We start from the raw sequence: 24,968 nt of genomic DNA, 5'->3' as shown, positions 1-24,968 counted from the left end.
GCAGGGTCCTCTTCACCCACTGTTCCTGTATGTCTACTCAATCCAAATAACCATATTTAGGTGGACATATGGGGCTATCTGTCTCTATTCAATTCCAATATCTGTTTAGTTTTCGATATACTTGCCTGTATATCAATTATTTCAATTGCTTGTCTGTCCATCTGATCTATGTCACTGCATGCCTGTTTGCATGTCACCGAGTAGAGAAATCTCCTGAAAGGAATCTTTGGAAAACTGATACTATCATACAGTATACACAGCTCAATAATGCACCATATTTAATGTACACGTTACAAGAGACAGAAACACAGCAATAAGAATTAGGCTGATAGGAACAGCCTTGGCACCCTAGACATTGGTTAGCTTCCCACAATGCTTAGCCAGCCTAAAGGACTCACACAAGGTTTCTTTTAGTGAGCTTTACTTTCATTATTTAAAGTGGTTTGCTTAGTACTCTACTGTGACTGGCTGGACATATTTGCCGACAAGAATGTGTGAGGACCTGAGTGAACAGCTATGCAGGAGTTAACCTCTTTTTGAGGGATTCTCCTGCATATATTATAAAAACGTCCACGGAAAATTTGAGTATAAAGAATGGGCTTTCCCAGTAATCCCGCCGGCATGGGAATGGTTATGTGGTTCGCTGGGTAATATTTTGTATTTGTAAGAGGAGACTTAGTGTACAGTAGGTAATTTTATAGGTTCCAAACTTGAATTACTAAGACATATCAGGGTTAATCTCAGCGAACAATGTTTGTATTGTATTGTATTGTATTTATGTATAATAAGTTATTATGAAGATACTTTGTATGTATACATTTATCTTGTTGATATGATATGATAAAACAATAAAAATGATAAAAAAAAAAAAAAAAAGAGAATGTGTGAGGACCAATAAAACCATGCAGAGGAATGCACATCTGTCATCCAACAAGTATTCATTCTTCTTCCGTACAGCGATCCTTTTAAATAGTTGCTTCTGGACTTTAGTGTCCGTAAGTTTTTAGTCCCTGGGCAGGGGATGATGGTTCAATGTAAGTATGAAATTATGTTAAAGTGCTTTTTTGTTGCTTTCTTAATGTTATGGAAGACACCACTTCATGACAATTAATGAAAGTTAGAGGGAGTAGATAGGTATGGACACATGGATTTTTATTTTTATGACATAGGAGGATTATCTTGTCAATTAAACGGACAAGGGTTTGAGAATCCTTCACGATGTTGATATCTGAAAAGGTTTCGTCAGTAATTTGGGCAGCCCAAAGTCTATCTGGGCATATCACAATATGCTGGCTATCAGGCTTGAAGGTCCACTGGCCTTATAGTATGCATATGGAGAGGAAATCACACATAGCATTAGAACTCTAGACTGTAAGCTTGTTTGAGCAGGGTCCTCAACTACCTATGGTTTCTGTTACATTTTGTTATTGGTCTCATTTGGTAAATTCCCCTTATAAGGCGCTGCAGAATAAGCTGGCACTGTATAAAACCCAATAATAATAATAATAATAACCAAGATATCCTGGTCATTTAATATTTAGGCCAAAGGACATGTGCCGCCTCAACTTCTTTATAAGGTCCCCATATTGCACCGTGTGATTGAAAAAGAGAATGTTGAGTTGGGAAAGGAGTCACATGAAATAACCTAATGGTTTTCACTCACTCACAACAATGCCTCTTGTTTAGAACTTTTATATATTTACCAAAAAAGATAAACAGGTCAGTGCTGTACACCAGAGGTGTATTACGAACCAGCGCACATCTGCACGCTGTATAAACGGCATGTGTCCCATAGATCTCAGCTGACCAATACTATAATGAAACCAACGGGAAGGCCAGAAATAGCAGAGAGGTTTCAGACAATTCCTGGACTCTCTGAAGATCTTGGGGACCTGCAGCATTCAAGGGTATTTTTATTTTTTTCTAATTATTAGAGTTATAATTTTCGTTTATTTTTGCATTATCAATTTGTCTTCATACTGTATGCAAATTGGTTGGATGAAATTAGAGCCTAGAGTGTCCCTTTAATTATTCTTCAAAGTATACATTTACAGGCCATAGTCAGACATAGATAGGTATTACATTTAATTGGATTTACAAACAAGTTACAGAGGTGGTCCTCAGATTGCTTAAGCTTATAAGAAATTATCCGACTCTAGATATTTAACAATTAAACTGTACAGACTCTAAAAACACATTTTCCAGCTTTCAATAGAAGGAGTATTTGGATATGCCTGAATTGTTACTTCTTCCTAAGCGTACCTACAACCTCTTTTCTCAAAAGACAAGACACATCTGCCACCATTGCTAGTATACGTCCCTGTAACAACTGTCGAGCAACCAAAAGATTGATTATCAGTCAAAAACATTGCACAACACCAGATTCTGGTAGGTTAAGCTTGCTGATCCAGCAAGGGATGGTGTAAATGTTTCATCAGTGTGTGCCAATAGTTTGGTATAACACAAAAATCATTTGAAAACAAAACACAGCGATGAATAGGAGTAGGAAACACGACCACATCAATTAGAATAGAAGCAGTATACGTATACATTTTGCTCATCCTTCTCTTTGGACTGCAAAGAGAAATGAAGAGAAAGACAGAGACAAAAACAAGCAGAGACAATGAGCGCTAGAAATTTGCTTGATGAAGTTTGATATTCGTTTAAATGTCCAGTCAAGTGGATACAATTGCCATAAGAATGATCAGACTGCATGTGCCCTGCAGGCTCCCTAACATGCTGATTTGCTGAGTATAGTAAACTGTGGGCAGCAGGCAGAGCAGTGTGAGAATAAGCAGGCTCGGAGTTTTATACAGCGACTCCTGGCAGGGATTTCATAGCTTGCAGAGGTATTTACTGTTAAGGAGTTTAGATGTGAAGAAAAAAAAACCTGGTAATTTACAAAAAATAAAAAAAAATAAAAATTCTAAACTATTTCAAGGAAATTGTAACTCTTTTTTTTTTGCTACCAAAATACAGATTAGATGCCTATTTTATCTGTGTGTGTGTGTGTGTGTATATATCAGCATTAACATGCACAAGCAATAACAATTAACAACAAATGTTTGTTAAATGGGCATGAGTTGACAAATAAATGTATTCAAAATAAATCAATGTAAACAAGGGTCAACTTTCTGTGTCAGCTCAGGAAAAAACTCCTGAAATCATTATATATGGGTGCGGAGTATAAAAATATAAATAAATAAAACTGTGAGGTAAAACCGACCATGGCTCACCACCTTTTACCTTACCAATAGTCCCATTCATTTATTTCATAAATAATGCTGTGGCACAGGTGCTCTCATAGAAACAAGGAGGGTACTTGAATAGTATTCTCTGCCCTATGATCATATACTATAAAAGTACTTGTGGGGTCAGGTGGTATCATAGCTTTTCATAGTGACATATTTGCATGTGGAGGTAGTTAACAGCATATAAAGGAGGGTCTTTAAATCCAAACGGTAATTCAGATATGGACTTCTTTCTCACTACGGCTATAAGAATGTGAGCTACATCTCACTTATTTGGTTCAAGAAAGGCCACAACAATCATCTAGGGACAGTGGCGGAACTACCGTCAGTGAAGACGCAAAGAGGCCTGCAGGGGGAAGCCATCGGGTGACCCATGTACTTGGGCAAATTGGCAATGCTGAGTGCAGTTCACGTCCCCCCAGCTACAGAGAGCCCGTCTGGGAGGCAGAGAGGAGACACTGACAGGAGAGGGGAAAGCAAGAAGAGAAGCTCCTATCAGCTGATTGAGCGTGAGGCCTGGTGGGCACTGTGGTAAGGAGAGACGGACAATCTTCCGGTCCAACCCATGGCTAACTGAAACACTATGGAGCTGATGCCCCATTCACTCCCCCCCCCCCCTTTTGGACCAGCGGGGGGTGATATCGGTCCCCACCCTGGAGGCCCCCTACTCTACGGGAGACATTTGGCTTTGCCATGACACACGAAGACTCTGAAAGCGGTTCACTCAAAATGGCGGAGGCTGCATATCCCCTGATATGGTAAGAAGGTCCCAAGTTGAATTCAAGCTGGAGACCTTTTGGAGAAAGCTATGGAGGAAGCTGATCTTACCTGCTTCAGTGGTTGCTCGTACTGACAAGCCCCATATCATTCTGAATCCTTCATCACGGGCCTAGTGCGCCTGAGATGGAGAAGGCTGCAGCAGAGGGGCTCGAGGAGAGCAGTGTGCAAATGTGCATCGTCGCTGACCGCCCACATGTCAGGGATACATGGAAAGATGGTGTGAGGAGAGGGAAGCAGCTTCAAACGCAGAACTTTCTGTGGATACCTCTAGAATGATTCAAACGCTATGTGGGACTGTGAGATATCCACAAGGGGAATAGGGTGACTGCCATGTAGTCAACACTACATACAAATACACAAGCACACCACTGCATTCCAATGGCAACAGTGCACACAAATACACCCCTACTTTCTCTCACACACACACACACACACACACACACACACACACACACTCCACACTTACATAGTAAGCTTACTCCACGCTTACATTCAAACGCACAAACACTGCTCAAATACAACCATGCAAGAATTGGTGAATGGAGGATCCCCAGATGGCATAGCATCATGGGAATTGTACAACGTAATAAATAAATAATAAATGGTGTCTCTGATCCTTCACATGTTTGATATTTATTGTATGTGACAATGTAAGCACATACAGAAAGCCTTTCTTTTCCATTATGCTGGTATTTTAGGAATCTGCTCTCCAAAACATACAAGCAGATCCTTTGAAAATCCCCATGAGCAATTTATTTGACCTTTTTTTATTAATTTAAATTAAATTGTAACACCTTCTGCATGCATTAAATGTATATTTTATTTTATAAAGTACACAGTGTAATCTGCAATAGCTTACATATACTTACAGTATATCTGGGGAAAAAATGGTGGAATAAACCGGACACCTGAGAGCCGAGTGGAATACTTGGTGCCATAAGGATTGCAAATGTGAGCAGGACCACCATAGGTGCAGGTAAGTGCCACAAGACCTCCAGCAGCAATCTGTGTTTAAAGGCTACATGTGTGTCAAACAGGAAGGGACAAGCTTTGACGTCATATAGACTTTATATATCAATTATATTTCATCTCGGGATGAGAATATAACGTTGCCTCTTTATAAATCACCAGTAAAACCACATCTTGAATATGCTGTGCAATTTTGGGCACCTGTTCGAAAGAAGGACGTTATGTGCAAAAGCGGGCTACAAAATGTATATTAGGAAGGGAGCATTTTAGGAAGAGATGTTAAATTTAAATCTCTTTAGTTTGGAAAAACAGCACCTCAGAGGGGATATGATAGCATTATACAAATATATTCGGGGGCCAGTACAAACCATAGTCTTGAAATCTATTCATAAACTGGACTATACAAAGGACACAAAGTCATGCATTTAGATTGGAAGAAAGGAGATTTAGTCTAAGGCAAAGGAAATGTTTTTATACAGTAAGAACAATAAGGATCTGGAATTCTCTACTTGAAGAGGTGGTTTTCTTTCTATACAGATGTTTAAATGACAATTGACTAAATACTTGCAAAAACATAATATTAGGGGATATCATTTTGAATTAGTGGGGTAATGGCTTATTGATCCAACTCTGCCATTCTGGGGTCAAGAAGGATTTTTCTCCTAGTTTGTTACAAAATTCAAACCGTTATTTTTGCCTTCTTTTGGATCAACAGCAAAAACAGATGTGAAAAAGGCTGAACTCGATGGACGTATGTCTCTATCAAACCTATGTAACTATGTAACTATATATCAGCTGAAGGTTAACTATACAGTGAGAAAGGCCTATCAAGGTATGAAAAATGCTTTCCATCTTGTCTCTGTTAAAGTCAGGTTCCAAACTTTCTTATTAATGCACATTACAAGGTAGGTTAGCTTAAGGAGGATATTGTAAATTATAGAAATTAATTTCTTTGCCTCAATCTGATGACCACGAAGCTGAGAGGACGCTATACTGTACAGCTCTCGCACATTCTGACATACAGAGACAAATACCTTGCTTGGTTCGCCTTTTCTTGATGAGACTTAGCCAGCACTTTCCTCAAGGGATCGTATCCTACTGATCATTGCCTTTTTTCTATGCTGCATTGGCAATGAGACAACGCCCAGGACTGGGGCCTACTCCTCTTCACATCTTGCCAGCTCCACACGTCTTTAACATGACTTATATGGAGGTGCCTGCACAGGCGGTGTCTAACCGAGTTACACAGAAGGGATAAGGATCTCAAAAACCCTAGGTGGGTGCTCAGACAGAAACTACAGATATAGGCATCCTTTTTCAGCACCATGTATATACTAAATGGCCAGCCATGATGGCCAGGAAACCAGCACCTCATACCCCACAACTATGTAAGAGGATCCCAATAGCAGCTCTCCACACAAACCCTCTCAGCTCACCAAGGGGCCTCTGAAGCAACAGCTCCTGTCACTAAATAGGACATACAAAATCTCCTGAAGGACATTCAAATGCTACAGACGGCAGATATCACTGTGGTGAAAGAAAATTTTCAAACAGTTAAAGCTACTGTGGACAACATCTTGGACATTTGCAAAGCTAGGTCCTCACTAACTGAAACTATACATCTACATCTACAATACACCCAGCATACCCTTACAATGCAAGCAGCCCTTTTAGATGACTGTAGTTGGCACAATAATCCCAAATTTAGAGGAATACCTGATACCATCACAATGGAAGAGTTACTTCATTACCTAAGTCACGTATCTTCTACCTCCGAACTAAGCCAAGAAGATAAGCCACATGTGCTGTAATTGCAAGATGTTTCTCATACTTGGAGACATCAAATTATAGCACCAAGGCAAGACACCTTACTCGTTTGAATTATCTCATCTCACTTTATACAATGACCTTACTAGATTCATACTTCAGTGGAGAAGATCATTACCCATTACTCAGCGGTTACAAGAAGCTGGCATGGAATACAGATGGTCAGAACTGCGCTCCCTCTCCGTCAAGCTTAATGGAAGTGTCTTCAAGATCGCTGCTATAAAAGAAGCTCATCCTTATTTATATCATTGGTATTCCCGGTGCCAATAGTAGCAGCTAATGACACTACATCAAAGCACACCTGGGACCCAGCCCGACTAGTCCCCTTCATACCCAGAGGTGGAGAGGTTTCCAGTTTCAGGACAGAAGCAGAGAATGAGGGGGAGACCGTAGACTCCCAAGAAGAGCACAGTTGTATTCTTATTGTTTGCCGTTTTCTCTTATATTCAAAGTAAGTCCTGCGCTCAAACTCTCACGACTCCTGAGTGGCAGCAAAGACTATAGTACACATCAGTCCCAAAATGTGCCATAAAAACCAAAGAAAATAGTTACTTGCACACTATCCTAAATCCCTACGCACATTTAACTGGAGGCTTTTAGTATCACTGCAATGGCCATTTAAATGTGAGCCCACCTGCCACGTCAAGCCAAAGCCTCTTAGGCGAGTCCTACACTAACAATTCATGTTGCTGCTTTCAGCTTCAGATAAATCTCTGAGACCGAAAGGGGTGTTTTCTGAACCCCTACATACTTATTAACCCTTAATAGGGAAAACATGGGTGGCAGGTGAGCTTACACTTAAATGGCCATTGGAGTGATCCTAAAAACCCTCCAGTTATTTAACAGGACATAGAGAATTGAGATAGTGTGCAGGCACTTGTTTTTACAGTTTTCTCTTATGGTTTCCTAAAAATGTTTTTAGTCTTATCATATGAAACGGGTTATCCGTTCAGTCTGTGATTGATGGGTATTTATGATGGGTCTTAACACATAGCAATCTTAATCCCCCCTTTTTAAGGTCGCTATAGGCGACTGCATGACATTTTTTCCAGATTCTACACACTTGTTGACCCAGTCTGTATGGCATCCAGAAATGTTTGTATGACTTCATCTTTTAATATGAGCAGCATCAGATTGAGTTCCAGATATCAGACGAATCAAGCTTCTACACTTCAGTTTAATGACTTTACCCCATGTCATGCAGACCCCAATGGTAAGCTAGAGAACAAACTTCTATCCTGAGATTTCACAGCATTTAAAACAATACCTTCCTCCACGGAACGAAACTGAATTTCTGAAATGTATTATTACTTTTTATCATTCAAATATTTTTATAGAAAAGAACAAAACATAAAAATCCATATTTTCATAAAGACAACAGGGAACATGTCTCAACTACTGATTGCCAAAGGACCAGCCACGTGGAAAAATAGCATTGATTACACAAGGTGATTTTTGGCTTCGCGGACAAATAGTAATGCAATTAGAGCGACAAAGAATGCTCTCTTTAATACTGATAGTCTGGTACCTGACATACATGGACCTGTTCTACATAAAACCATATTTATTTCATGTGCATAATGATCAAATTTATCCCAAAGGACACAACACATGCCAGTTGAATATTAGTTAAAAATTAGCACATATAGGAGGTACCAGCTTACCCTTTTTTCTCCCTTTTTTCTAATGCTCTTAAAATGCTTAAAAAGAGTCCAATTGTCTTATAGGACCACTACAGGCACCCAGCTCATTTCATCTCAATGAAGTGGTCTGGGTGTAATAGCCCTGTAGTTTTAGCCCTGCAGTGTAAAACTTTGCCATTTAGTAGATACGGCAATGTTTCCATTGCAGGGATAACACATTGTGGCGAAACCAACCTCGCCACTGGGCCCTGGAGAAGCCTGTTTGCCCGCCTCCTACCTGCTGACTATGGTCCCTGGGTTATTTGGGGCATATTGTATTTTATTTTGCGACTGCTGGCCCTTTAAGCACATTGAATGGTATTTTATTGTACTGCTACTGGCCCTTTAAGAACTGTCTGGGGACATATTGAGACTTTGGGTAACAATACCCTTTAAGACTATGGCCCCTGAAAACGTATGGACTTTTATTGGTGTGTATGGCCCTTTAAGAACCGTCTGCGGACATCTTGTAACTTTGGTGAACAATGCTCCTTTAAGACTATGTCCCCAGACCTGTAAAATAACTTGCCCCTGGCTTTCTCCCTCTTGGTTCAGTAAATAGGGCTTACTGAACCAAGTACCACACAGGCAGACCACCCAGAAGTTAAAGTGTGCAGGCAATTTACCTCCCAGGCTGTGAGGTTACTGCAGGTTAATTGCACGTGGCGGCGGCCATCTTTGTTCAGTCGAACGCGGTCAGCGGTGTATGCTAAAGATTCTGTGGAACTGAAATCGGCTACACATTTTACCGAAAACCGCTGACCCTTACCTCATCCTACACTTCGGTTAAACTGGGGATATGTAGAAATGTGTGTTTTATGTGTTAAATGTATCAGTATGTAATTTTATGTCTTTTACTGTCTTTTTGTCTGCCATGTGGGTAATGGAGTTTTGCCTCTGTCCTTGGAGATGATTAGATTCCTTCCCAATTATCTCCAGGCCAGAGGGGAGGGATTGTGAGGCATTGTGGGAGGTAACCGGTCTGAGCTGGAAAGTCATGCTGACAGGGGTTTTAAAAGATACTTTACTAACTTTTGAACCCCTGGTCTGATTCATGCCATTTTTTAATATGTTGTTCCCCTGATGGATTGATTGTGGATATGTATTTGTATGTGAATGTGATGTATGGTTTTAGAGTTATGAAAGTTGGGTAGAAAGTATGTTTTAACTGTATGTATAATTGTGTTAAGTGTTAATCTAAGGGGAGGAGATGTGTGGGAGGTAACATCTATGCGATTGGATATTTTACACCTCCCCTGTGGGCAGGCTTAAATGTGTAAGATGGAAATAAAAGCCAGGCTGGATGTGCCAGTCCAGAGTTCCTGCTTGACCCTCAAAGTGAAGTGTCGTCTCATTATTGGGGGAGGATTTATCGCATGATGTTCCAGTTTGACTGCTAGGAGTGCAAACCTATTCGTATGGTTCCTATTCAACTGTCTACAGCATTCAGAGGCTTGAGAGGATTTATATGCTTCTCAGATTCAGTGATTGTGGTGTCTGCCAGAGTGCTTGGAGTCCTCAGGAAACGCTAGGAGCATCCATTAACGGAGGTACCCAGTCGGGGTGCCAGGCGATCCGTTACACACATCTCTATTATTATTATTGGTATTTATATAGCGCCAAGTAATTCCGCAACGCTTTATAATATTATGAAAGGGGGGGGGGGAGAAATGTACAATAAATGAGATAATTGAAAAGTGACACAGGAGAGGAACACTACTAAGGGACAGGGAGGGGAGAGGGGCTGGATGTGAAGGAAACACACAGCGGGGCTTGAGAAGGGGAAAAAGAGACACACAAAGGGGCTGGGGGGGAGACAGATGGGTTGGGGTGAAAGAAACAGACAAAAAGGAGCTGGGTAGAGCAAAAGACACAAAGGGGCTGGGTGAGAAGGAGTCACACAAAGGGGTTGGGAGGAGTAAGACACAAAATGTGAGAGGATGTAAGAGTGATACAATGAGGGGAGATAAGAGACACACAAGGGGGGTTGTAAGTGATACACAAGGGAGTTGTAAGACACACAATGGGGAGAAATAGGAGATAAGAGACACTAAACAGGGTAAGACATTTAAAAGAGAAAAAGAGAGGATAAGAATCACAAAAGGGAGGTTAAGAGGCACACAGGTGAAGATGTAATTTTTTGGGGGAGGAGGGCGGAAAAATGCATCTTCGCCTATGTACCCAAAATTACTTGCACCAGCCCTGCACATGGGGCTTCACCACAGCGGAGATACCCAGCTAGACTAGATGAAAGAGGAGGTCATTACCGCACCTCCTCACCACCCTCAGCGCAGGCAGGGGCCACTACAATCGATAACCCTGCCATGCCACACAGGCCTAAGGCTGCTACAAGCCCAACCACGACTATTGCAAACCCAAGAAAACAGACCATCCCTTCCGAGCCGGGCACATCCAGAGATTAATTCACGATGGCAAAGCACACCCTCTAAGCATAAGGGTCAGAGCTCACTTTGGAATATAGTGGCTTAGGATCCTGAACAAAATCACCAACTTACCACTCTAGCATACATTTAGCTAACACCATATATACGTTAGTTATTATGCAACGACAAACTGTCCAATAGCGCAGCTGATGGAATTGGTGGCCCGTTATCAGCACAGTCCACGATATTGCAATACATGGCACTGCTCTCAGATCGAAATATAGCTCAACATCAGATTGTGGATTAGATGATTACCTATATAAACTCTGCCACACATTGACACACGCACGCTGAATGTTTACTTAAACACCATGCTCTAGTAATCTGATAACCTGGTAGGTCCCAGCATCGGAAACCCAATTCCTCAGAATACATTGTAGCATGCTACACTCTATTTGTATATCTACACAAGTTATACGCATATCTGTTTTGTATTATTGCCATTACCAAGTTCCTAATTTTAACAAATACGCCTCTGCGTAGGCAACCATATGCTAGTTTCAAGAATTGTGAACTGTTTGCTTTTTACATTACGATCAAAATAAAAACCATTTACCATCGCCACCCTCCCCCAAGGCGCACCACTCACGAGAGTCCCCACGACATTCGAGGACGCATGCTTAGACCCCCAACCACTGGCCCATGGGGTTTCCTTTCTATACAATATGCTACTGACCCAAACGCCAACCGCACTACCGAGCTTCATGGGAAAATGGGAAGAGGCGCTGGGACACACACTCAGTAAGGCTGACTGGGAGAAAATTTGCTACCTCATGCATCACTGCGCCAGCTACAGCAAAACACAAGACACAGCATACAAAATCATGACGTATTGGTACCGCACACCATCGACACTATACGCCATCTCCCCGACGCAGTCTCCGCAATGCTGGAGATGCGGAACGGAGAGGGGTACGCATTTACACATATGGTGGGAATGCAGTGGAATCACTCCGTACTGGCGGGGGATACACACAATGCTACAACTTTTCTCAGACGACCCGCCCCCTCTCAGGCCAGCGGAAATGCTACTGCACCACACCAAGGTACCGCGCTCTATATACAAAAAGTCCCTGTCCATACGCATACTGAACACGGCCAAATCCATTATACCGAAATACTGAAAGCAAACTGTAACCCCACCGCTGACCATATGGTTCTCCCACATGGAGGACCTACGAGCCCTAGAAGAACTACAACACACGGCAGCAAACACACAACAGACATACCTCAACACGTGGACACACTGGCTACTACAGACCTCCAAACCCGACTTTTCAGACCGGCTAAGACTTGTCGACAGAAACGGAGCACAAGAGACAGCAGATTAACCCTACCCCTTCTCTCCCAGTTGATCCTAACCCCTTAACCCCAACCCCTCCTACACACACTGACCAGAGAGGGTCAGGTCCACAAACGAGAACAGGTGAACGGATCCGATCAGAGACGTAGATAGTATCAGACGTTGGATAAGACTATGGATGTCACAAACAAACTGACGCCACCTAGCACAATTACCGAGATGACGCGCTATAGGGTGAACAGCGAGGCAGTGACAGACATAGCCCAGTTGAACGGCTACAGAGATCTCTCAACAGGGGGACCGATACCTAAAGGGAAATTTACTAGAGGGAAATAGAGACCTGCGAGTCTCACGATACTGCGGGCCTGCGAGCCCAAATAACAAACAGAAGATAGTGCGTAGGCGCTTCACTAAAATTTTGACAGTTCTGTATATGGTGAAAATATACAATGAATGGTGTAACCGGTACCCTAGTGCTTCCCTAATGCACCAGATTTACATAATACAAAAAGAAACATATACCAGTATATACACCTCCCCAATGTGATCACAGCAGAAATTTGGAATATTACCAATATAGGACCAATATGGGACTGGACTGTAATGCAAACAGCGTGGAACTAGACTTGGGTATAAACTAAAATAGAAAAAAAATAAAAGACAACAACATAGTGCAAACTGTATAATAAAAAATGTATAATAGATAAGTGTGTGACTCTCACTCACATTCTCCAGAGCCGTGCCAGGCTCTGTAAAACAGGCTCAGGGGTGCCAATACTGGCTAACGATCCAGGTGATCCAGATAGATGCGACTCCAGAATTTGGATGCAAAATATATTTATTGTATAAAATTATTTTAAAAAAGTATAGGCACTCATGGGCACTATGGGGGTGGAACCCAAAGCAGACAATAGTATATATAGCAAAATTAGAGTTCCACTTACCCCTATCTTTTTGCAGCCCAGAGTGTCAAAAATACACATAAAATAACAAATATAAATATGCAGAAGATTGAAGCAGACGCGTTTCGGCTAACAGCCTTCCTCCAGTGCTTGTCTTCATGTTCTGTTGGGTCTTCTTTTATAAGTCCTATCTGTCCCGTTCACCTGGATTCAATTTCGTACCGGCGTCGCGCCACTTCCGGTTTCGCGGGTGACGTCACTTCCGGTTTTTCGGCCGGCTGGAACGCACGCTGAAACGCGGCGTTCAGGATGTTGGTTGCTCTTAATTGTTATAATTAAGTCCCCATAGCAACCTTAACCTCCATATTTGCAGGATATCATAACGAAATAAGAAAAATAAAGATTAAAAATATAATCTATAAATGGCCTACACAATGCAAGTATTATATTAACTAACATCAATCTCTTTGTGTTTAAAAATAGAGCAATGTATTCTTAGAGGAACTATTTAGTTACATACATTAAACAATGCAATGTGTAACCACAGAGACTTCACATTTAGATAGCAAATAGACAGAAAGCAAGTATAGCCTTCTAAACCTGGTAATTCAAATAAAATAAATTCTAAAAAATATGTATGGATTCTATAAAAAATGTATAAACTCAAAATCTAAATTCAGTCCCTTCGGGGATAGGGTATTAACATCGAAAATCCACTTGCCCTCTATCTTCGCTAGCTCTTTGACATTATTATCACCCCTCCAATTCTTAAATTTCTTGAAGATGACAGTGTATGACAGTAAAGAAGGATCACCGCCATGTTTCTCCGTGAAGTGTGCTGATACACTATGTTTCATATACCCCCTCTGGATATTGCCCACATGTTCCGCAACCCTGGTTTTAAATGCTCTAGTAGTCATCCCAATGTATTGCAGACCACATGGGCACCAGAGGAGGTATATGACATTAGTGGAGTTACATGTTAGAACCTGATGGATTTTAAATATTCGATTAGTAGAGTGGGAGGTGAATTCTGTCTGTTTTTGTTTGCTAAATATTGTTTTCTTACAAGCTGAGCAGGACTTACATGGATAAAAACCCTTTTCCAGTCCAAAGAGGTTTTTTCCTTCCCCTTTGTCCCTAATGAAACTTGTAGTTAGATGTTGCTTTAAGTTTTTTGCCCCTCTATAGATAATACGTGGCTTGTCACCAATAATTTCCTTCAGATTCGGATCTGATTTAAGGATCCGCCAATGTCTGTTGATAATATGCTTGATTTGCTTGCGAGCCCAAATAGCTATGACTTCTCTTGAACATAATCCTTTCTCATATCTGACACATGCTGTATCTGGGTGAAATGGTTCCAATACACACAGAGACCTGCGAGTCTCCAGGTAAACAGCACGTAACGAAATGTAACTATGGAAAGTAATTAGCATGTGATGAAGACCTGCGAGTCTCACGAAACCGTGGGCCTGCGTGCCCAAATATTTATGACCTTTCTGGAGCATATTCCTAACTCATGTTTGACGCATGTCGCGTCCTGGTTAACTGGCTCTACTATACACAGGGACCTGCGAGTCTCAATTTAAACTGCACGAAACGAAATAAAAAATTATATTTACAAAAAAAAAAAAAAAAAAAACATTTACAACAAATACACAACGGGGCAGCAAGGGTGACAGCAACCAAAGAAGGTGGAAAAGTAGCAGAACTGGAGGTGAGAGTGGAGTGTGGCTCTTTAGGAGAGCAAGATACCGATATGGATAGGTATAGATAAATTACTCTGGGCGTCCATAAGCGTTTCTGAACAGATGTGTTTTGAGGAACTTTTTAAACAATTAAAGACTAAGAAAGAGTCTGATGGGGGTAGGCAAGCTGTGCCAAAGGAAGAGCCGCCCGCGAGAAGTCCTGCAAGCGCGAGTTAGCAGTAAGGGTGCTAATGGCAGTCTTCCTGAAATTCACTAGAGATGCATCCGCTGTGAGAACATGTTATACTCACATCTCCTTTGAGGCTTCTCATGTAAAATATTTGAATGGAGGAGCACAGCATTCTGCGCGCATGCACGGCTTGCCCCCAGTACATCTCTATGAGAAGCATTGGATTGGACAAGAACGTGGAAGACGTCAGCATGCTTGCTGATGAAGAATCCGGTGGCTGGAAACAAGGCGAATAAAAATGTATTTCATTTAATTTTTTCTACAGAAAAGGGGTGAACAGAGTTCACTGTAAATAGGGGAACATATAGTCATGAAATAATTATTATTTTCCCTTTAATTGATAATTAATGTGAGTTTAAAGAGTTGGAAACTAAAAGGTAAAAGTTATAATTAATTAATTTATGGTGACACTAAGGGGCGTCTTAACTAAACAGTAAGGATTAGTTCTATGACGGTCACCTTCATTTACTGGCAAGTCGATAATCACAAAAATGTCTGTCATGTACGACACCAACTACTTTCAGTTTTCATGCTACAAAAACGTAAAGTTTAGCGACTGGTCTATTTTGCAGCTGCTGAAGGTTTTAACATCTCCCATGGAGATCAATGGAAGATGCTAAATGCTATTTACCACAAGTAGTTTCCAGGTTTCCATGTTAGATGGTAAAAATTACCTTTGTGAATCTAGGTGAAAAATAAATAAATAAACAAACAAACATCATATTGAAATGACTCTGTACGGTTGGCTTGAGTTGTAAAACAATAAAACATATTTTTTAATTTCTTAGATCTTGGTGTGGCAATATGCAAAATGTTGAAAAAAAACAACAAATTTGGTGTGTATATCTGCACATGCTGTAAAATATTTCAGGACTAGATTTTTGCTGGTTTTAGATTGCAGTAAATGAAAAAAAAAAAAAAAAAAAAAGGATTCTTTTCACATTAAATTATAAAAATAATAAAGCGGCCTTTGGCGGTATTTCTGTTCTCATCTATACGATTTCCTTTTATGAGCGCTCTGTGGAAATGACTCTAAGCCAAAACAATTCTTGAATACAAAGGGGTGTCCAGCAGAGCAGAGCCGAGCCACCTGACAAGAATATTTTATCAAATATTCATTAAATTACAGAGAAAAATTGCTATATTCATTTTAATAAATGCATCTAGAAATTAGGAAGATATCTTTAACTTGTGTTGCTTGATTAGTGACAAAAAGGTTTAATGCTATTTTTTTTAACCTTTACGTCGACTAATATTACAAAATATTTTATGCAGAATCATGTTAGGTTTATAAAGCATTTCATTTGTTTGCAGTATTCTGATTTAACGTACTTGAGAAGGCAAATTTCCATCTCTTTAAATATTAGTCTCTTAACAAGTACAAAAATGAATAGCGTTAAAATGAATACCGTTAAAAAGACTTCATCAAGGAGCAGAAAAAAAAATCCAGAGGCTTTCTTTTTATTTTGATAACAGAAAGTTAAAATTTTTAGGTTTTCTTCTAATTATTTCTGCTCATAAGTTACCTTAATTATCTTACTTTGGAAATGTTTCTTCGGTGCTACAAGCTTAATGAATTGTGTCTGTTATGTGTCACTGGAACTAAACAGCAAATTCAATAATCTGTGATTTAATTTATGATATTTTCACCATTTAACCTCCTGCAGGCTCCCTAATGTCTATTCAGATCTATATTAAATTAAGCACCGACACTAATGAAAGCCAATAAACCTGGCTGTCAGTAGATTTCTCTTTCATTAGACAGATTATACTCGTGCTAAACTAGAAGCGGGTAAACATTAGCATTACTAAACAGAGCAAATGGCAGAGTGAAAAATCATCCCTAATTGCCAACTCTAAAGGCAGAAATAGTTTTTTGTACCTTTAACACTTTTGAAAGGATCTATGAAGGACTCTCCAGTTGATATGTAAATGTCAGTATCATGGGCTATGTCTTTCGGTTCAAAAACTTCTTCACCATCTGCCAAAAAGATTCTTCTGGCCGCCATATTGAGTTTCAGTTTCACAGTGCACCTCTCCAGGAGCTGAATGGTATAAGAAGGTATAACAGGAGATGAATACAGTGCAGACAAAAAAATAAAACAGACAAAGATGGGTAACACATTCGTTATAAAAGACAATGAACTGACACATACATGTACATAGATATACAAATGCATACACACACATATAGATATACTTGAAAACGAGAGAAAGCTCAATGTATCTTTCCTGGTAAAATATTTTATAAATAAATAAATAAATAATATATATATATATATACACAGATATATCATAAATATAAACAGCTGTAGTGGTTATGGTGCTTAGATCACCCAATTTAAAGGACAACAGTCAATTCAAATCTAATCACCTCAAAGCATTTTTAATATAATAATCCTTTCATCAAGTTTTGAAAATAACTGTATATATTTTAATGAACTATATATATATAAAATAAAATAAAAAAAGAGAGAAACTCATCGCAACCTTTGGAATATATGACAGGGTCTTTCAGCCAGCCATACCCATGCACCTTGGGTCGGAGTGTGTTTGAAAACAGAAAAAAAATAAAACACACATGCTACACTCTGTGATAATGAGGATAACAACGTTTCGGCTTCCTAGAGCCTAAATTATGCACTCGACTCTGGCGATCCAAAACTTTGCTTGTTTTGTGGGGGACTTACTCTGAAATAAATCTACAGCATCATTATCACAGAGTGTAGCCTGTGTCTTTCATTGCTGGGACGGATCAGCGGTACATGGAGCACCTCTGTGATTGATGGCCTGTTCAGGTGATGGAAATTGAGTGCAGAGATTGTAGTTTTTGGTGCACGAGGCAGGGAAGACCATGGAGACTACGGTAACTGTTTTTTTTTTGTTTTTTGTTTTTTAACCATGGTCTGACCCAATGTGCATGTATACGGCTGAAGGATCCTGTTATATAATAAATGTAGGGATCAAAAAATATATATATATGTTTTTAACAATATAATCAATTTCTTTACAAAAAAAATGCCTTTCAAAACGTGATGAAAGCTTTCTTATATTAAAAATTAGTTTTGGAGGTGACTTTTGTCCTTTCCTTTAATCCACCACAAGTTTGTTGATAATTACATATCCAGTTTAACGTTACATCATGTGATAGTTTTGACTTGTAAATAAAGCCAGTTAATAAAGTAAATGTTACCAGCTGAATAGTAGGTGCTGACACTTTAACAGGCATGCTTCTGGTTCCATTCTTGTAAGCGAAAGCTTTGATCACAAAGGCTTGCCGTTTAAAAACTGGAACTGCCCCAAAGCCACCAGAATACCTGGGGGTTTTATTCACAGAATGTCTGAAACAAAAATAATGATATGATAATCTGCTCATATTCATTAAAAAACTAACTTATTGTACAAAATGACACAAATACACAACATAGAATATAAAGATAATAGAGTTTGAATAAACACGCTTGAGATAGGGTTAGTTCTTATCTAACACTGTACTACCGATGAGTATATAAGCATTCCGCAGGCACTCAAGTTGTTGCCCAATTCTAAATTATTATGTTCTGAGGGTATAAGAGTAGACAACCCAGCTCGGTTCCAAGTGACTTTGGGTGTACCCTGTCCACTGTGTCTGGAACGTTTCCTTTTCTATCCTTTCTGGATAGAGAGACAGATAGATAGATCAATATATAGATAGCTGGGTAGATATATAGATAGATAGATAGACAAACAGATATATATATATAGATAGACAGACAGGCAGACGTACATAAACAGAGATAGATAGAAAGATAGATAGATAGATAGATAGATAGACAGCTAGATAGATAGATAGACAGACAGGCAGACAGAGAGATAAACAGAGATAGATAGATAGATAGACAGACAGACCGAGATAAACAGAGATAGATAGATAGATAGACAGACAGAGATAGATAGATTATGGATAGATAGACAGATAGATAGATAGATAGACAGACAGAGATAGATAGATTATGGATAGATAGATAGGCAGATAGATAGATAGATAGATAGACAGATAGATAGATAATGCATAGATAGATAGACAGATAGATAGACAGATAGACAGAGAGATAGACAGAGAGATAAACAGAGAGATAGACAGAGAGATAGACAGAGAGATAGATAGATTGATAGATAGATTGATAGAAATAGTGGTAGTGATGAAGAGACGGATATATGGATTATTGTGCTGTCTTTTATGCTTTCTTATTTTATTTTTGGTTTCTTTGGGTGAATTTATATCACTAGGAAAGTAGAGGGGGGGGGGGGGGGGAACCCAACAGCTTTATAGACCTGAAAACACAGTATAATACATTTTCTTTTAAGTAAAGGTCTAATAACTTGTTAGAACTCAAAAATATTGCAAAGAGAACATATGAAGTAACGAAAGCAAACAAATGAACTCTATTTAACAGGTGTAAATTCTTTTGTAAAGAAACACCATATTACAAGTCAACAGAAAGCAATGAAGAACTGCTTTGATTACCTAACGTGACCCGCTGGAGCACTGACAGACCTGTTTTTCTTGGATGATGATGAGAAGTGGGGATTGTCAGAACTGTCTGAAATGTTGAGGTCTAAATCTGAAACTCCATTTCTGCTGTGAACGGATGTTGTTTGAAGTGGGGAGTAATCTTGATAGGCTGACCTTCTCGATACATGTTCTGATTGAAGTGCAGTGCAAGAGCTAAGACAAGGGCTCTCACTATGCCGTCTGTCTTTTTTGCGTCTCGCTGATGTTTCAGCGTAAGGGGATTTGTATTTTCTAAAGAAAAAGTGAAATATTAGATTAGATATTAATAGTGTTATAATTCCAACGAATGTACAACTAGTCTAACTCTTTTACATGCTGGCAAATAAAAACTTAAAAACAAGTACTAGTTATGGTATCACTACCTGGAAAAAAGTTACTTTTATTATCAAGATCCTGGGCACACCGTTATGTGCTCCCAGTCTGACTCTAACGTTATACCATGAAATGACAACTTGGCTGATTGTGCAGAATAGGATCGTGAATTATTTGATGAGGAGACTGAGGACAGCTGATTTTCAGCTCTGCCCAATCAAAGTCATCTTTTTTTTTTCAGAAAAGACCAAAGTCATCTTTAAATGGTTATCATAATTGGGCCAATTTAAAAGAGTCAAATTAAATATCACAAATATCACAAAACAAGTTTTTCATTTAAGTTTTTTTGGGAGAAATTTAAGTGACAACTAGAAGTTTAGGAAATGTTCTTAAATATAATTTCCCAACAGAAATAGTAAGACACTGGGTGGCTTCATTTATGATCTTCTTTAAATCCATTGCTGTCCTGCCAAAACTGTAACGGCTTCAGAAAGTAAAAATCACAAAACACAAACTAAACTGGCAAAGTACAATTAGTATAAAAGCGGTTGTCACGTTAGATATTTGAATGACACAACGTATAATGACAGTTGCTAAGGAGTTACACTTGCTGTCGATTTACTGGCAGAATGTTCCCTGTCAAGATTTCTTATTTTCCTATAGAAGCATTCAAATACTAATGGAGAGCAATTATTTACAATATACAGTGAGGTACATCACAAAGTGCCTTTTAACCCCTGATAATTGTGTTGGCGTATATTTAGATGCTGTTGTTAGTTTCACAATGGTGCTATCGTGTGTTTTGGGAATTTTAACAGATTGCCATACTCACAAATAAAAAGTAAAATCCATTAACTTTCACAAGATGAGCCATTTAGTTATTTCCGATACAATCAAAGGTTTAAAAATGATGAATCAGTTTGTCTGAGCATATCACTTGACCTCTAGCATTAGGAATTTAATCATAAATTGGCTCAGCAATGGTCTAGCTAGTGGCAACAATCCTTATCCATTTCCCTTTCACTTATTTATTTTACCTTAAAGCAACACTATAGCGTTCGGAATACAAAAGTGTATTCATAATGGGCATTTAACGTGGTAATGAAATGCATTATAATAAATGAAGCTATATTCTGCCATTGTCAGTGTTACTATCATGACACGTGATCGTTAAAAATAGAAATGTTAAAGTGAATCTTACCCATGCAGGTATTTTTGTAAGTTTATACTTTCTCTCTGAGCTTAGGACCCAAACAGTGACTGCACTCATGTTGTGCAATAAGCGAATTGAATGTCTCATTCCAGCATCATGTATGAAAATCTATTAACTAATAGAAATATAATAAATGTCTTACCGGGGCAAAACATGTGGTTTTGCAGATGGTCTTTCTAAGGCGTCCAAATATTCTTTCACGATTACGTCTTCCAAACTGCTTTGCTGAGAACGTGTGGTTGTAGTTGAAGAGAGTGAATTTTTGCGTGAAGAGGAAGTGTATGATAGGGTTTTATTGGTGGAAGCGCTAGATGGCCTGCTTTGGTCAGCCATCGTCCTATGGAAAAATAAATGTGTTTATGTTAGTTAGAAAGTACAGATTCATTAGAAAATAAATCAGCATGATCGTGGCTATAAAATAATATTCTAATGCGTTCACAGCAATTTCAAAAACAGTAAACAAAAGGGCCAGAGCCATGAGGGCAGGTGCCTTGGGGGATGGTGGGGTTGACAGCTGGGGAAAGTGGAGATTCATGTAGGGGGAGGTTTGGGGCCCACAGAGCAGGAAGAGTTAAGGGGACATGGGATCTGAGGCTCACCCTGGGTAAATGAATGCGTCATATGAATTTTAGCACTATAGGCCGCAGGACTGCGAAAGAGTGGCGGGCAGGTTGGGAGGTTACCCCAGGTTGGGAGGGGGATTGGGGGGACTGTATGGCTTGAGACGCACAACACAACGTAGACCTTTTACATAGCTTTTGACACATGTGTGATATGGAATTGGGTATTGTTACATAGAAATGATAGAGCACAGTCGGTCGCGGGGTGGCATGGCGGGTTAGCCTAAGCTGGCTTGGTGCTCCACCACACGATGGGAAACTATCCATGCATAGAGGTTTATTACAGCGCTACTTAACTATTCACCTAAAGATGTACATAACTGTATATTGGTCTACCCCCCCCCCCCCCTTCCCTGGAGCGAAATCATCCTAGCCCCCCCACCCCCAAAGGTATCTATCACCAGGGGTAAAAACCCATGGGTACCGATCTGGACCCCTCAAAAGGAAGCCCACACTGTAGACAGACCCCTCCCGGCCCCACTTCCCCTGCTCCCCCAAACCCTCAGCCTACACTAGCTAGATTGCTTTGCCACATCTGACTAAAGCTTTCTCTCTGGCCATTGGGCAGACAGAACACACCGGAAAGTTCAGATGATGAAAATCAAGTATATTTCATTAATAAAAAAAATTAAACATTTTTTAGCCACAACAGTTGCCATGGAATAGTATAGCTACACTATATCAGAGTTAGAAGAACGTCAGCCACATGATTATGGATTGAGATAGGCAGGCCCAGTTAGCCTTGATGAGTGGGAGGCCTTTAGGGACAAGGACTACTCTCCTACCCAGTGTAGACACTAGTTTCCGTAAAACAAGCTTCCCTCCCCATTTCCCCCGGTGCTGCACACAAAGTAAGGAGCCCATGGCCTCTGCTAGGACGCTCCGGATGGTGGGTGGGCCAGAGAGGGCTTCGGGATACGAACACTTATGCCCCGAGCCTGCTTTCCCTCATGTTTTGTTCATATTTCTCTATACGTCACAAGGTTTTGCCAAGTTATCATGGTTTTCATGCTTGGCCACAATGTGGTATTTTTGAATAGTCAGACAAGACTCGGTTACCCCTTACTCGTGAGATGCACGAAAAGGGGGCCGCAGCGCACACCCCAAAGGCGCCTGGCGCGTACCAAGATCATTTTGTTGCACTTTTATTTTTTTTGTTGCACCTCCACCTCTCTCTCTGTGACTTCCTCACTACCTTTCCTTTCCCTTTCATATCTACCTGCTCATCCCTTCACCCAGGATCCTTCCCTGGGCAGGAGGGTGATGGGGGCTCAGTGCTCGGGGCCCCAGTGGCACGAACGCTTGCGTGCAGTTACCTAGCCAAGCTGGCCTTGGTGCCCAACAACTGGCACGCTTTTGGATCTACAGACTGGTGGACCACCTAGTTCCCCACAATGTCTCGACAAGTCATATCTCTCAATGTCAAGGGGCTTAACGCACCCAAAAAACGTAGGCTTCTATTCCAGGAGCTCAAACGACTAAACTCTGATATAGCCTTCTTACAAGAAACGCCCTTGCCCCAAGGCGTTCGCGTGGCACTGAAAGATCACGTCTATAGCTCAGTCTACAAAGCCCTCGGAAACGGAATGGCACGGCCATTCTAATCCATAACAGATGCCCATTTCAGGCGAAGTCCTTCTGGCAAAAAATAGGAAGCCTCATAGCACAAATTTTCTAACGCAACATTGAGAGAGACTCTTGGGTCTTCCTACTCTCTAAGCCTAGAGATGACTAGACGAAACCGGAACAGTGACAATTGCACAAACTCACATTGGTGGCCAGATTAGCCCTAGCACAGAACTGGCTCAAACAAGATGCATTATATAAATGAAGCTATATTCCGCCATTGTCAGTGTTACTATCATGACACGTGATAGTTAAAAATAGAAATTTTAAAGTGAATCTCACCCTCACAGAAATGTTAATTTCCGTTAGAATCCATCCACAGATCGGAGCTCTGAAAGGGTTATTTTCTGCTTGCTGAAAAGTTAATCAGATGAACATCTTTTTTCATACAGACTTTGAATCACCGAATGAACAATTTCACAAATTAGGATTGATGAAGTATGTCAACCACTGAAAAAAATTGCACCTTTTAGATTTAACATTTACCCAACAAAGCAGAAAAAAACATCTGCAAAAGGTATGTGTCTGGTCTCTTCGGTGATATGTTTTTATAATTACACACTTATGCACTACATAAAAAAATCCAAAATTATGAAGAAAATTTAATCATTCTATATTTAGGTTCTGTTTTATTAACAGATGTTGAACATATATTTATTTATATTGGTAAAAGTTTGAATTCATTGTGTCTTATATCACATGTTAATACAAGAACATATACATATATACACACACACATCCTATACATATATATACACACATAAATCATATACATATATACACACACACACCCTATACATATATACACACACATATATACACACACACACATCCTATACATATATATACACACACACACACACACACCCTATACATAAATATATACACACATAAATCATATACATATATACACACACATAAATCATATACATATATACACACACATAAATAATATACATATATACACACACATAAATCAATCATATACATATACACACACATCCTATACATAAATATATACACACACACCCTATACATATATACACACACACACACACACACACCCTATACATAAATATATACACACACATCCTATACATAAAAATATACACACACATAAATCATATACATATATACACACACACACACACCCTATACATAAATATATACACACAAATCATAAACATATATACACCCGCACACACATCATATACATATACACACACACACACACACACACACACACACACACCCTATACATAAATAATATACATATATACACACCCGCACACACATCATACACACACACACACACACACACACACAATCATATACATATATACACACACACACACCCTATACATAAATATATACACACACACCCTATACATATATACACACACACATAAATCATATACATATACACACACACACACACACACACACATCCTATACATAAATATATACACACACATAAATCATAAACATATATACACACACACCCTATACATATATACACACACATAAATCATATACACACACA

General features: G+C 39.7%; 1 protein-coding gene across 1 annotated transcript in view; it reads right to left on the bottom strand.

Moving 5' to 3' along the window:
• The window catches only part of LOC134578563 (doublecortin domain-containing protein 1-like), a 29,760-nt gene extending 6,000 nt beyond the window's left edge, over positions 1-23,760 (bottom strand). Inside the window, exons 1-5 of the mRNA XM_063437536.1 lie at positions 23,708-23,760; positions 21,322-21,516; positions 19,637-19,885; positions 18,293-18,440; positions 16,982-17,144 (exon numbers count right to left, since the gene is read on the bottom strand). Coding sequence (XP_063293606.1) covers positions 16,982-17,144; positions 18,293-18,440; positions 19,637-19,885; positions 21,322-21,512 — 751 coding nt within the window. The 5' untranslated portion in view covers positions 21,513-21,516; positions 23,708-23,760. The remainder of the gene's footprint in view (positions 1-16,981; positions 17,145-18,292; positions 18,441-19,636; positions 19,886-21,321; positions 21,517-23,707) is intronic.
• Between the last annotated feature and the right edge of the window lie 1,208 nt (positions 23,761-24,968).

This window comes from Pelobates fuscus, chromosome 12 (assembly GCF_036172605.1).
Source record: "Pelobates fuscus isolate aPelFus1 chromosome 12, aPelFus1.pri, whole genome shotgun sequence".
Lineage (NCBI taxonomy): Eukaryota > Metazoa > Chordata > Amphibia > Anura > Pelobatidae > Pelobates > Pelobates fuscus.
Note: the sequence above shows the minus strand (reverse complement) of the source record. Positions and strands in the feature narration are given on the sequence as shown.